This window comes from Bombina bombina, chromosome 1 (assembly GCF_027579735.1).
Source record: "Bombina bombina isolate aBomBom1 chromosome 1, aBomBom1.pri, whole genome shotgun sequence".
Lineage (NCBI taxonomy): Eukaryota > Metazoa > Chordata > Amphibia > Anura > Bombinatoridae > Bombina > Bombina bombina.
Genome location: NC_069499.1, coordinates 217680890 through 217696997, shown reverse-complemented (window position 1 = coordinate 217696997; position 16108 = coordinate 217680890). Strand labels below are relative to the sequence as shown.

Here is a 16108-nt window from a genome sequence, read left to right as displayed (position 1 = left end):
GTAATCCCTTAAAGTTAAAAATAAAAATAAAAAAATCTCCAATTCAGCATAACAGTTAAACTCAAATATACTGTCAAGTAAAATGTTTCTTAAAGGAAATCCCAAATGTTTCCTTAGGATTGAGATAGATATCATATTGTGTTCTTTTCCATATTTTAAGATGTTACAGGGTTTAAAAAGCTTTCAGTCCACTGGGGCTGGATGTCTCTACTTTTTAAAGTTGAAAATCATTGATCATACAGTTGTGCTCATAAGTTTACATACCCTGGCAGAAATCTATTATGATTTATTGGCCATTTTTTCAGAGAATATGAATGATAACACAGAAACTTTTTCTTTCACTCATGGTTAGTGTTGTCTGAAGCCATTTATTATCAATCAACTGTGTTTACTCTTTTTAAATCATAATGACAACAGAAACTACTAAATGACCCTGATCAAAAGTTTACATACCCTGGTGATTTTGGCCTGATAACATGCACACAAGTTGACACAAAGGGGTTTGAATGACTATTAAAGGTAACCATCCTCACCTGTGATCTGTTTGCTTGTAATTAGTGTGTGTGTATAAAAGGTCAATGAGTTTCTAGACTCCTGACAGACCTTTGCATCTTTCATCCAGTGCTGCACTGACAATTCTGGATTCTGAGTCATGGGGAAAGCAAAAGAATTGTCAAAGGATCTGTGGGAAAAGGTAGTTGAACTGTATAAAACAGGAAAGGGATATAAAAAGATATCCAAGGAATTGAGAATGCAAATCAGCAGTGTTCAAACTCTAATAAAGAAGTGGAAAATAGGGATTCTGTTGAAACCAAACCACGGTCAGGTAGACTAATTAAAATTTCAGCCACAACTGCCAGGAAAATTGTTCGGGATGCAAAGGCAAACCCACAAATAACTTCAGGTGAAATACAGGACTCTCTGAAAACATGTGGTGTGGTTGTTGCAAGATGCACAATAAGGAGGCACTTGAAGAAAGATGGGCTGCATGGTCAAGTCGCCAGAAGAAAGCCATTACTACGCAAATGCCCAAAGTATCCCGCTTACAATATGCCAAACAGCACAGAGACAAGGCCTCAAACCTTCTGGCACAAAGTCATTTGAGGTGATGAGACCAAAATTTGAGCTTTTTAGCCAAAACCATAAACGCTACATTTTGGAGAGGAGTCAACAAGGCCTATGATGAAAGGTACACCATTCCTACTGTGACCCACGGAGGTGGATCGATGATGTTTTTGGGGATGTTGTGAGCTACAAAGGCACAGAAATTTGTCGAATTGATGGCAAGATGAATGCAGTATGTTATCAAATAGAACGCCTCATTTTCCACTTCTTGATTAGAGTTTGAACCTGCTGATTTGCATTCTCAATTCCTTGTAGATTTTTTTTATATCCCTTTCCTGTTTTATACAGTTCAACTACCTTTTTCCCACAGACCCTTTGACAATTCTTTTTCTTTCCCATGACTCAGAATCCAGAAACGTCATTGCAGCACTGGATGAAAGATGCTAATGGTCTGTCAGGAGTCCAGAAACTCACTGACCTTTTACACACACCACTAATTACAAGCAAACAGATCACAGGTGAGGATGGTTACCTTTAATAGCCATTCAAACCCCTTTGTGTCAACTTGTGTGCATGTTATCAGGCTAAACTCACCAGGGTATGTAAACTTTTTATCAGGGTCATTTGGGTAGTTTCTGTTGTCATTATGATTTAAAAAAGAGTAACACAGTGATTGATAATAAATGGCTTCAGCCAAACACTAAACCATGAGTGAAAGAAAAGTTTTTTGTGTTAATCATTAATATTCTCTGAAAAATAGCCAAGAAATCATAAATTCTTCCAAGTATGTAAACTTATGAGAACAACTGTATGTAGGGTGAGTCTTATTTGAAGAGGTTAATAAAATAATACAATTGGTGGTAAAGACCCACCAATTGCAAAAGAATACACTAGTAGCACTCTTAATTCCTATTAATTGTGAATGAAGTATTATTAAATGTAGTGTTTGGTGTATTTCATAGACTTATATTAAAATATAACAACTTTTATTAGTATAATTAAAAAATGGTAAGGATATAAAACCAAAAAACCCAAGACAAGGTCACCATGATATACCGCTATTGAGACAATATGAGGTTATTACAAGATAATAAGTAAAACATTTGCTTAGAAAAATGTTCAACTAGCAATTGTATCACAACACTTATAAAGCAACAAGTTACAGTTTAGCATATAACTGCAGCTAAGATCGTAGTATTTAAGCATTGTAACTTGAGATTATATCCTAGGTGTCTATGGACATTAGCTGCAGTTTCAATATTAGCAACAACTAATTTCAACACAAACATTTTCAATGATGCTTGATACATATGTTGCCAATCCATTTGTTACTTTATAAGTGGGATACAATTGCTAGTTGAACATTTTCCTAAGCAAATGTTTTACTTATTATCTTTGTGACTGTGCAAAAAATCATTAGATTGAGCTAAACGCACAATAAATCACCTTATAATATCTATCTGCTGTGGGAATAATAATATAATAACACAGCCAATATTATACCATATTAGTACTACCTAAGTACCAGTACAGTGATCTATTGTGCCATAGTGTGTAGTTTGATATTGTATTAAGGCATCAAGCAATAAGAACAGCTAACCTCATATTGTCTCAATAGCGGTATATCATTGATGACATTGTCTTGGGTTTCTGTTTTTATATCCTTACCCATTTTTAATTATACTAATAAAAGTTGTTATATTTTAATATAAGTCTGTGAAACAAAGTTACACCAAACACTACATTTAATAATACTTTATTCACAATTAATAGGAATTAATAGTGCTACTAGTGTATTATTTTGCAATTGGTGGGTCTGTACCACCAATTGTATTCTTTTGTTAATATGTTAGTTAATACACAGCACCTATCAGCCAAACTATAATACATGTTCAATCAGCTAGAAGATTGAAATAATAATATTTATTATAGCTGACTATCATTCCTAAGGTGTGCCATTGGTTCTGTTCCTTTACTTATTTGAAGCTGGTATACACACACAAATATATATATATATATATATAAATTTGTTTTTGTCTTTCTAAATCCCAAATTTCACATCTGTAACATCTTCGGATTTTGAGATATACCTGTAGGTAATCCTCATAAAAAATGCACAGACACACCCTTTTTCACCCCCTTCAGGATGTAATTCCAAAAATCCTTCCTTAGTAGGTGCCTACGTCATAAAAAGAAAGTACCTTCCAATTTCACGTTCCTAGGTTAAAAACGGTTTGAGCTGGGTGTTGATGAGTCAGTCAGGACTTCTTTTTATTTATTATATATATATATATATATATATATATATATATATTATATAGTATATATATATATATATATATATATATATAGTATATATATATATATATATATATATATATATAGTATATTATATACATACTTTGCTACAATATTTATGATGCATGTTATCCTCTTATTAAAATTAGTTTGGTAGAAATTAAGAAGCTTTCTATATTTAGCAAAATTAGCAACAAATTACATTTTCATGCAAATGTAATTATTTTTGGATTTTAGTTTAGCAGTAAGCAATGTTACTTACATATAAGCTATTGCATGATAGGGCATATTGATCTGGAATATATGAAAAGTCTGACAAACTAACACTTTAAATAAGAGCTGGTCAATCCCACTCCACAGAAAGCCATAATTCCAATAGTTAATGTTTCCTGTATTTTATGCATACACCTTTTAAACACAAGTCTATTTAACCTGGCACTCACATATGCCATTGTTGCATCCTCTCTTCAGAACTTATCAACGATTGAGATAAAAATAAAAAAACACAAATTTCTCATTTTGCCCAATTACATTTTAAATGTACAGCACATATTACAGAAAATCACTAGGATGTAAAAGTGTATCTATGAAGAATTGTTACCAAAACATTTAAATCAAATCCATAAATTACTATTGAATTTGCCATCAGCTGTTTAATGATCAAATAACAATTAGAAAAAATATTTTTGTATAAAAATATATCTGTTTACTATTTAAAAACATTTTGTCTATGGCTTGAATCTCTAAACCTGATACACCACACAACAAATAAACCCATCAGGGAGTAAAAAATAAAACCAGCACAAACTAAAAATGTACCTGCTCTGGCTGCAACACAACAGGAGTTGGATTTCCTGGAAAAACATCTAAGGCTCCAGGGTACTGATTTTCCCAAGGTAGTTTATTTTTTCCTTTCCCTGCACTAAGGATCCTTCGAGCAACAGGATCTATGTGAGGGACAATATTTCTTCCAGTATGGTCACCAGAATGATACTGTGCACTTTGAACACGATTGCCTGTCAAAAGCCAGTTTGTATCTGCTCCAGGTAAGTGGTGAGTACTTCTTGTCTGGGCAGATGATGGACATGGAAGCGCATATTCTATCAAACCTTGAGGTGTTATTCTGGGAAGGGTTTTCCGCGCAAGTCTTGCTTGAACTGCATCATATAGCCATCACCATTTTCTAGAAGCTCTACTGCATCTACAGCCTTAAGGAGACTACTTTTTTTCTGGCCATAGATTGCAGCCAAGACAGCAAAGGCCTCTAAGGCAGCATGGCGACACTTTCTCTTGCTATCTATTAAACAAGGAGCAATTTCACATGCTAAAAATGGCAAGACGAAATCTTCACTTGGGTAAGTCAATAATGAAATAATGCCAAATGTTGACAACTTCTTCCCTCACTCTGGAGTATTTGTGCTTTAGATGTTCAAGCAATATAGTCAACACTTTGAATGGTCCAACCACTTTCATTAGTCTCATATAAATTTTCATGTACTCTTGTTTAATAGTTATCTTACTGTCCCCAAGGACTTTTACTGTGGAAGCTACAACATGTGGAAGAAATTCATCCACACCTTGGCAAGGTTGATGACTAAACAATTAAGAACATCTAATGTGATGTGCACAACTGTAAAGTTTTATCATTCTAATAAGTTGCACAAAAACTAATGAGTCCAACCACATCTGAATGCACCACTGAGCTAAAGTCAAAGTCCTGAATGAGGTATTTTAGCTCCTCTATAGCAATGGTCCTAGACTTGTAGTCATCAAGTTCAAGAAGCCTGTAGTGAAGTTCTTGCGGAATTACTCCAAATCTGAGGTTGCTATTTTCAAGAGAAAAATGCAGGTTGTCTTTTGTTTTTCCAGGTTTGATTGCAGAACTCTTCTGATTATAAGAAAAAGGCCTAGTATGCAAACTGCTTCTTCGACCCTGGCGATTCCCCTTGCATGTCCCTAAAGAAACTGTCTTGTGTAAAAGACCTTCTTCTTGAAGATCCTGTTTGTATTTGTGAAAGATTATCTCCGTTAGTGGTGAAGGAAGCCAGTCGTGACATATGGATCTCCGCATGGCTGAGCAAATCTTTCAGATCAGTCTTCACATCCTACATCATGGCTTTGATAGACAAGAAAGAGCAGCCAACTTGGCTCCTCTGTTTTTTCAAGTCTCATTTTGTTCTCTAACTAGGAAACAAATAAATCAAGTGACAAAAATCACATTCCTTGAGATCATTATAAATAATGCCTGATAAAAGTGTCAGTTTTCCAGACACTCATCAAATGACCTGAAGACCTAGATGCAGAATTGCTCTTTTTAAAGATGATTTGACTGTACAAATAAAAGTTGAGACTGTCAAACAATGAATAGGGCATCATTTCATAGAATAAATATCCAGTAGTAGAAACAAACTCCCTGTGAATAAAAATGAGAAACTGTTAATAAAGCAACAATATTATTAAGATCACAAACATAGTGAAAGGGAACATAAAATGGAAAAAGTACACTCTTATCAATGTAGTGCAGATGATTAAATAAAGCTGTTTATAAAAAAAATAGATAAACTAAAACATAGATAGTAAACATTCATCTCCATTGCAGTAGAATTTTAACATGGGGAGAGAGTGAAGTGTAAGATAATTGTATAAAGCTTTTTAAGAAAATGTTATGGGAATGGTCAAAACAATCTGCTGTGTATCAATATAATTACTTTTTTCAAAGCACTGTAATGAAGTCTCCTTTATACAATGACTACTAGCAAAATTACTAACAAAGTATGCTTTCCTTTTCTGACAAAGAGACATTAAAGTAATTTTCTATATGTATAGTATTAATGTTATAGGTTAATAGCTAAACTAAAAATGAATGGTTTAAAACTGTCATTTGTATTAACAGAATCTGCATTGTTTTGCAGGCTATGGACATACACCTTTAGCCTTGAGTACTGTATTGCATTGCTGCCTTTATTGGAAAAACTAATATAAAAGAGCTCCATGTGCAGCTAAAGCAAAATGTTGCAGGGTGAGTTATTCTCAATCCTGCAATATCCATCCACTCTTTATGGGCAGTGAAAAACTAGCAAAAAGACAGTATTTTACACCGATTTGTATTGCTCAAAATAAAACAATTTATTATGGTCGAAAGTACAGTTTTAATCTCACCTACTGTTCAATTGCACTCTGTCGAAGCAGAATCTTTACTGGAAGCTGGTGTGTGGTCGCACACCTTCTGCCCTCAACACAGTAAACTCACAACAAAGCCTGAAATGTAGTGAAAAATAAGCTAAGCCACAACTACAGTTCACAAATATATATTAAAAAAACTGGATGAACATTTTAAATATATAAACGAAAAGCAACATTTTTTGCAGAAGATATTTTTCGTCAACATAAAACAAAAAAGAAAACCATACGCACCCTGTGGTTGTCAAGCAGAAACCACAGTAGACAACACACGCGAAAACTACGTGCTCACCGCTCCCTATTAGTTAGGGACTGCCAGCTTCCTAGGCTCACCGGTTGCTCTGCTGTGCTCCGATCATGTGACCATGTGATGCCACCTATCTACGGAATGCTGGAAAGGGACAGAACTCATCATAGCGCACTAATGCATTAAGACGTTAAAATGTTATTTTAATACAAGGCTTGACAAAAGTGTGATAACCTTTCTAGGCTTATATACTTAATACGTCATGTTCAGTGACTATTTGTTAATGTCCAATCAACTAAACCAGTGACTGTCTTTTTTATTATGTCTGTACTGCCCTGTAAATATATTCTACATAAAAGTTGCAAAATTACTTAAAAATAGCAAATAGATGAAATATCATAAATTTCATTTTTTTACACTTGTTTAGGCATTTTGTTTAAATAATTGTCCTGGGATGTATTATTTATGCACAACAGTTGTTAGGCTGGGCAGTTTCCTTTAACAAAGCAAAGCTGCCAGCTGTTATTACTATGTTTATTTATAAAATGTTTACCAGATAACAACACATTATGATTTCTCTAGTTTTCAAATATATCCTGGATATGCCAGAACTACATTACAAATTGCACAAGTAGTTACATTTTTACATAGCTATACACAGGCACAAAGTATTCTTTTTATAAAGTACACTCTTTACAAGACTAATTTGTTTGTAAAGATAGATGTTTCTTTTTAATGATCTCAGGTTGTTGTAGAATTTGGTATTAGACATAAGCTATAATTAATATACTGTTACAAAAGATAAACTAACGGAAAATAATAACACCAGCTTTACATTATAACTAGGGTGACCATATGCCAAAATATGGTCACCCTAATTATAACTCACATCAAATCAAGATCTCCGAATTTAAAAAAATAAAGGGGTTTAATACATCTCACACTATAAGGCTGGTAAGAAGACAACAAGACAATTAGATCCTGGGACTCTTTTATTTGACACATTTGGTTAATGACAAAAGTATATTTCTCAATGTGGCGCAATCATTATCTTTGACGTTTTTAACCGCCCTGAATCGGTATGGGAGGTCTAATCTGATGATCAAACTCATTCAAAATAAAAAATAATGTAAAAAATGATTGCCACAACATAGCCCCAGCAACTAATCCCGCTGTTCTAAAGTTATGCCTCTACCCGTAGGAATGTGTATACCTCGTCACTTTGTCAGCTGGTGGAGGCTTGTGGCGCTCATGCGCATGCGCTAGAGGCCCAAACTCCTTACAACAGCTGATGAGGAATTATGTGGCACCGCACGTTAATGGTTACAAAATCCAATGAACAAGCGGCGTGTCATTGGATTTTGTAACCAGAAACGGTACTGACATTGTTATATAGTGTTATATATATAATATATGAAGATATATGAATATATAGTATATATATATATATTTATATATAGTATATATATATAGTATATATATATATATATAGTGTTATATATATATATATATATATATATATATAACACTATATATATATATATATATATATATATATATATATATATATATATATATATATATATATATATGAACAGTGAATATGTGAAAATTGTCACTAGTACATGGTGTGTGTATTTACTAGTAACAGTTGACCGCGGTGTACATATTGTGCGACCCTTTCTGGTTACAAAATCCAATGAACAAACACGTTCATTGGGATTTTGTAACCAGTAACGTGCGCGTGCCACATCATTCTTTGAATCTTCGCATCAGCTGATGTAAGGAGTTTGGGCCTCTAGCGCATGCGCAGTGAGCGCCACAAACCTCCACCAGCTGATAAAACGTCACCGGAAGTGACGTAGTATACAAATGCCTATGGTAGAGGGATTAATTTAAGACACCGCCCCTGGTCTACATTTGCAAAGCATACTGGGAGTTGTAGTTTTTTATGTAATAACCATGTGAGTAAACGATATCTAACAACATATTCATTTTGAAACCCTCCATAATTTAAAGAGCTACATTAAATAATGTACAGTCTATGCGTAGACCCTGCAGGGAGGAGTCTACCCCAAGCCTGTGAATAGTTTAACGCGGTACATTTGTTCTTTTCCCAAGCCACATCAAAGTAGTCAAGCTGCAGACTGGAGCTCCACTCTAGACAGGAAACATGTGACCTCCACTGACTCTAGACAGGAAACATGTGATCTCCAGTCAAAGCTTTTTTTTTTTTAATCAACTTTAATGTAACAAACCTATAGACATTAGACAATCATTCTGAAAACGAAATATTTTGCAGCTTTCTTGTTCTTAATGTTCATTCACAGTGGTTTATGCTGATTCTCATTTATAAAGTAACCACTGTGACTGTCATTTATAAGGTAACCACTGTGAATGAGCATTAAGAACAAGAAAGCTGCAAAATGTATTTATTTATTTATTTATAAAATATTTTACCAGGAAGGATACATTGAGATTTCTCTCGTTTGCAAGTATGTCCTGGGATCACAAAACATTGCAAATGTACAAATATAAAGTTGGATTCTTATTCAGTCAGCTTCTTATTCTGCAATTGATTACAATTTGCAAAATAAAGATATCTAGCATTATTTTTATTTTAAATAAAATTATACACTTTCCAAAAACCTAAACAAACTTACATTTTATATAAAAAAATTATATTGCAATAATCAGATGGCAAACAGGGCATCCTTTTGATTGTTTCTAATAAGTAACTGATATTATAAAAGGGTTAAAATCCTTTGCGTCACTCATATGTGGAATATACAAGGCGTGAGCCTCTTTATGGGACAGTTGTTATCAGCCTTGTCCAACGCTCTTTATGGCAAACAAATTGGTGCCAACCTTGTCACTTTATATATGTTACCTTTTCTAAATACGTAATTGGTATTTAAAAAAAGGATAAAATCCTTTGGGCCACTCATTTACATACCTCCCAGCATTTGAAATGTGGTGGGTGGGGCTTAAAAAATCATAAGACCAAAGTAATATAAATAAAATTCTAAATAAAGTCATATTTTAATACACTTAGGCAGCAAATCAAACTCAAACTCAAACCACTGGTATGGCTATGTGAGCTATGTATTTAAGTAGCCTTTGCAAAGACATTGCTAAATATTTTTATCTTAATTGGACATTTAATAATAAATTCTTTAAAACTGCTCTCTGCATTCACCATTAATATTCTAGATTCTGGCCTTTAAAGTCAGCAAAAATGCACAGTAGCACGCTACATACATAGCATACACTTACACATGCAGATACACACACTATATAGCATACACTTATACATGCAGATACACACACACTACATAGCAATACACTTATTGTACAAATATGAAGTTGGATTCTTATTCAGTCAGCTTCTTATTCTGCAATTGATTACAATTTGCAAAATAAAGATATCTAGCATTATTTTTATTTTAAATAAAATTATACACTTTCCAAAAACCTAAACAAACTTACATTTTATATAAAAAAATTATATTGCAATAATCAGATGGCAAACAGGGCATCCTTTTGATTGTTTCTAATAAGTAACTGATATTATAAAAGGGTTAAAATCCTTTGCGTCACTCATATGTGGAATATACAAGGCGTGAGCCTCTTTATGGGACAGTTGTTATCAGCCTTGTCCAACGCTCTTTATGGCAAACAAATTGGTGCCAACCTTGTCACTTTATATATGTTACCTTTTCTAAATACGTAATTGGTATTTAAAAAAAGGATAAAATCCTTTGGGCCACTCATTTACATACCTCCCAGCATTTGAAATGTGGTGGGTGGGGCTTAAAAAATCATAAGACCAAAGTAATATAAATAAAATTCTAAATAAAGTCATATTTTAATACACTTAGGCAGCAAATCAAACTCAAACTCAAACCACTGGTATGGCTATGTGAGCTATGTATTTAAGTAGCCTTTGCAAAGACATTGCTAAATATTTTTATCTTAATTGGACATTTAATAATAAATTCTTTAAAACTGCTCTCTGCATTCACCATTAATATTCTAGATTCTGGCCTTTAAAGTCAGCAAAAATGCACAGTAGCACGCTACATACATAGCATACACTTACACATGCAGATACACACACTATATAGCATACACTTATACATGCAGATACACACACACTACATAGCAATACACTTATACATGCAGATACACACACACTGCAAAGCATACACTTACACATGCAGATACACACACACTACATAGTATACACTTATAGATGCAGATACACACACACTACATAGCATACACTTATACATGCAGATACACACACACTACATAGCATACACTTACACATGCAGATACACACACACTACATAGCATACACTTATACATGCAGATACACACACACACTACATAGCATACACTTATACAGGCAGATACACAGACACTACATAGTATACACTTATACATGCAGATACACACACATTACATAGCATACACTTATACACGCAGCATACACTTATACATGCAGATACACAGACACTACATAGTATACACTTATACATGCAGACACACACACACTACATAGCATACATTTATACATGCAGATACACACTTATACATGCAGATACACATACACACACTACATAGCTTACATTTATACATGCAGACACACACACTACATAGCATAAACTAATACATACAGCTACACACAGTTATGGATACAGATAGACACACACACTACATCATATATGGGTATCTGTTATTCATTGTATGGGGTCCTTGGGTTGGCAAGCACATTAGCTGGCAGTCTGCGGCTGCCCCTGTTCGTTACCGTGGTATTAGCACTGCTCATTGTATAAAACTGAAAGCATGCTAGTATTATCACCAGGGGTTAGACATCATCACTACCAGAGGTAGGTTAGAGAGGTCACCATTACCCGTGGTCAGAGTGTATACAGCCTTCTTACTCCTGCTTAACCCACACACCATTCCTTTTCCACAGGGAATCTAACAGGTATCTAACCCTGTGAGAGCAAAGCCAGCTGCTTCTGAGTATGGGCCCAATAGAATTTAAAAAAAAATAAAAAAATTTAATGCATGGGGCAGATCGGGACAGATGGCTAGCAACCCATGGACAGACCCCTAAAATCGGGACTGTCCCGCAAAAATCGGGACAGTTGGGGGGTATGCATTTATGTGTGTATATATACACAAGGCGTGACCCATCATAGAATAGACATGTTATCAGCCTGGCCCAGCATCCTTTATTGCAAACAAATTGGTGCCAACCTTGCAACTTCATATATTTTACCTTTTCTGAATAAGTAATTGGTATTTTAAAAGGGTTAAAATTATTTGGGCCACTCATTTCTGTATAGATATATACAGGGCTTTAACGCCATTTATAGAATAGACGTATTTTCAGCCTGACCCAATGCCTTTTAAGGCAAACAATCTGGTGCCATCCTTGCCACTTCAAACGTTTTACCTTTTCTGAATAAGTAACAGGTATTTTAAAAGGGTTAAAATCCTTTGGGTCACTAATTTTTGTGTGGATACATACACGGCGTGAAGCCCTTCATAGGATAAGCATGTTTTTAGCCTGGCCCAATGATTTTTATAGCAAACAAACTTGTGCCAAACTTGCCATCTCATATATTTTAACTTTTCTGAATAAGTAACTGGTCATTTGAAAAGGTTAAAATATTCTGGGCCACTCATTTACATGTGGAATATACAAGGCATGAACCCTTCATAGGACAGACATGTTGTCAGCCTGGCCCAATGCTCTTTATGGCAAACAAATTGAAATGGGTGACAACCTTGCCACTTCATATATTTTACCTTTTCTGAATAAGTGGTATTTTAAAAGGGTTAAAATCCTGTGGGCCACTCATTTTTGTTTGGATACAGGGCATGAGCCCCTTTATAGCACAGACATGTTCTTAGCCAGACCCAACGCTTTTTATGACAAACAAACTGGTGCCGACCTTGTCAAATCACATATTTTACCTTTTCTAAATAGGTTACTGCTATTTAAAGGGTTTCTTTGCCATATACATCTTTGGGACAGTCTGAAAACACTTGGATTGTACAAAGGGGCTCACGCCCTATATAACCACACAGAAATCAGTGGCCCAAAGGATTTTAACAGTTTTAAAATACTATTTACTTACTTAGAAAAGGTAAAATATATAAAGTGGCAAGGTTGGCACCAGTTTATTTGCCATAAATAGCGTTGGGCCAGGCTGAGAACATGTCTCTCCTATGATGGGGCTCACATTCTGTATATATCCACACAGAAATGAGTGGCCCAAAGTATTTTACCCTTTCAAAATACCAGTTACTTATTCAGAAAAGGTAAATGTATAAGATGACAACATTGGCACAGGTTTGTTTTCTACAAAAAGCTTGGGGCAGGCTGAAAACATGTTTATTCTATGAAGGGGCTCACTCCTTGTATATGAAGGGGCTCACTCTTTGTATATATCCACACAGTAATGAGGGCCCAAAGGATTTTAACCCTTTTAAAATATCTGATTCCTTTTTAGAAAAAGGTAAAATATATGGGGTGACAATAGGGTTGCCACCTTAGGCATGTTTTCCTGGACACTTATGAGTTACACATGCTGCAGGGTATGCAGGTGTTTTGTGTTTCTGGACAGCACTATTCATATTCCTCCCTGCACACCCTGCAGCATGTGTAACTTATAAGTGTTCTGTATTTTAAGGGACGGGTGGTAACCCTAGGTGACAAGGTTGTCACCAGTTTGTTTGCTTCAAAAAGCATTGGGCCAGGGTGAGAACATGTTTATTCTATGGAGAGATTCACACCCTGTATATATCCACAAAAAAGTGAGTGGTCCAAAGTATTTTAACCCTTTTAAAATACTAGTTACTTATTCAGAAATTTAAAAAATATATGAAATGGCAACGTTGGCACCAGTTTGTTTACTATAAAAAGCGTTGGGCCAGGCTAAGAACATATTTATCCAATGAAGGGACTCACTCCTGGTATATCACTCCTGGTATATATCCACACAGTAAAGAGTGGCCCAAAGGATTTTAAGCCATTTGAAACACCAGTTATTTATTTAGAAAAGGTCAAATGAAGTGGCAAGGTTGGCAATATTTTTTTTCCATAGAAACCATTGGGCCAGGCTGAAAACATGTTTATCCTATGTAGGGCTTCACGCCGTGTATGTATCTACACAGAAATTAATGAATTGTATATCAATGAGATAGGTATAGAACTGCCTTATTCATCAAATTATGGTTCCATCTATAACCCATACACTCATATTCCATAACCCTTTCGTGACAGGGTTAAAGTGTCTACATCGGAACACCTGTTCCGATGTAGACAAATTGAAACTACGCGATCGTGCATACGATCGCGAGATTTCAATTATTGGATCGCATCTGGGGGGCGTCCCTACAACCCTAGGAACGCCCTCCAGACCGCGATCAAGTCCTTGAAGCGCAGAAGGCTTCAGGACAGCCGTTTGATATGACGTTCTATTCCGTCATAACGGCTTTAAAGCCCAGTGTAAATATGACGGAATAGAACGGCATAACGGCGTTAAAAGGTTAAGGGAGTGCAGGGGGTGCCCTAGTGGTTGGTATACAGTGTAATCCCAAAGAAAAATAAAAATAAAACCACTATTTGGCACACACTTAAACACATAGGTAGATCCGCAGAAAGGGAGCCAAAAAAATAAAACAACTTTTACTGTCAAATATTAAAATACAAATATTGGAGCATCTGGATTAAACACACTACAATTGTCTATTCAAAATAAGACAATAATCGTTGAGGCTCTAAGTTTGCAAAATTAAGCAGATTCCAACACTGTCAGAGGCCCATTGTTAGATGTCCACCGAGATAGAAAAAGATCCCTAAAAAACTACTGACTATGATTTGGTGCTACCCACATAGGTAGGTGAAGGGTGGGGCTTATCAGACTATCTCTTGGTAGGCAGCTGCTTACAATTATTGTGAAAAAGATACGGCTTGCAGTGACTAAGGAATGGCCAGAATTAACCTGTATATCAATCACAGAGAGCACGCAAATAAAGTATAACTATGTCCAGATTACTCACAGGCAGGCGAACACCTAACGCATGTTTCTCCTGGGCTTTTTTAGAGCCTCAACGATTTGACAGTAAAAGTTAAGTTTTATTTATTTTTTTGCTCCCTTTCTGCAGCTCTACCTATGTGTTTAAGTGTGTGTCAAATAGGGGTTTTCTTTTTTCTTTTTTGGGGGGGATTACAAAATATATGAAGTGACAAGGTTGTCACCAATTTATTTGCCATAAAGAGTAATGGGCCAGGCTGTTAACATGTCCATTGTATGATGGGGTTCACGCCCTGTATATATCCACATATAAATGAGTGGCCCACAGGATTTTAACCCATTTCAAATTTCAGTTACTCAAAATTGTGCCATCTGTTTATTGCAATATAAGATGATTTTTTTTTATAAAATGTAATTTTGTTTAGGTTTTTGGAAAGTGTATTATTTTATTTAAAATACAAATAACTGTAGATATCTTTATTTTACCAATTGCAATCAGTTGTAGAATAAGAAGCTGACTGATTAAGAAAAAAACTTCAGCCTTGTACATTTTGCAGCTTTTCATTCACAGTGGCTACCTTATAAATATGACAATCGTCATAAACCACTGCAAAATGTTTCGTTTTCAGAATTATTGTCTATATAGGTTGTTTGTTACATTAAAGTTGATTTAAAAAAAAAAAAAAAAAAATTTGAGTGGAGGTCACATGTTTCCTGTCTAGAGTGGAGCTCCAGTCTCTGCAGCTAGACTCTTCTCAGCCACTTTGGTAGTACCCGGAAGTGACGCATATACTTGACTGTGTTTTGGGTTATGCCAAGAGGAGAGGGCGAACCGGGGCGGACTCGGTTCGGTTGGCTCCCAAGTGCCAGGTTTGTGACACAGGTGTCTGCTTCTATTGCCTACTCCCTCTGTGCTCACATTTGGCTTCCCAAAGAAAATAAGTCATGTGTAAAGCTCAAACCTGCATATAAGGGACATTAAACTCAAGATGTAGTTCTGCATATTATGCATAGTAAAAACACTTTACGTTTTCATTTTTTTATGCATAATGTTTCTTTACTCTGGGCTTAGTATATGGAAATTACTTGATCAGTGCAAGAGCCCATTATTAGCTATCCATAAATGACCATATGAGACAAGATAAACATACTTGTCTCCTATGGACTGCAAAAAATGCAATTGTTCTAAATACTTTAAAAACATATCATTTATATGCAGGCTGTTTGTAATGTAGTGACTTATTGCTGATGTATGCAT

General features: G+C 35.2%; 1 protein-coding gene across 1 annotated transcript in view; it reads right to left on the bottom strand.

The window, feature by feature from the left end:
- Positions 1–5484, bottom strand: part of TOGARAM1 (TOG array regulator of axonemal microtubules 1) — a 334226-nt gene extending 328742 nt beyond the window's left edge. The window contains 6 exon segments of the mRNA XM_053697849.1: positions 4183–4526; positions 4529–4739; positions 4741–4946; positions 4949–5032; positions 5035–5299; positions 5301–5484. Coding sequence (XP_053553824.1) covers positions 4183–4526; positions 4529–4739; positions 4741–4946; positions 4949–5032; positions 5035–5299; positions 5301–5420 — 1230 coding nt within the window. The 5' untranslated portion in view covers positions 5421–5484.
- Between the last annotated feature and the right edge of the window lie 10624 nt (positions 5485–16108).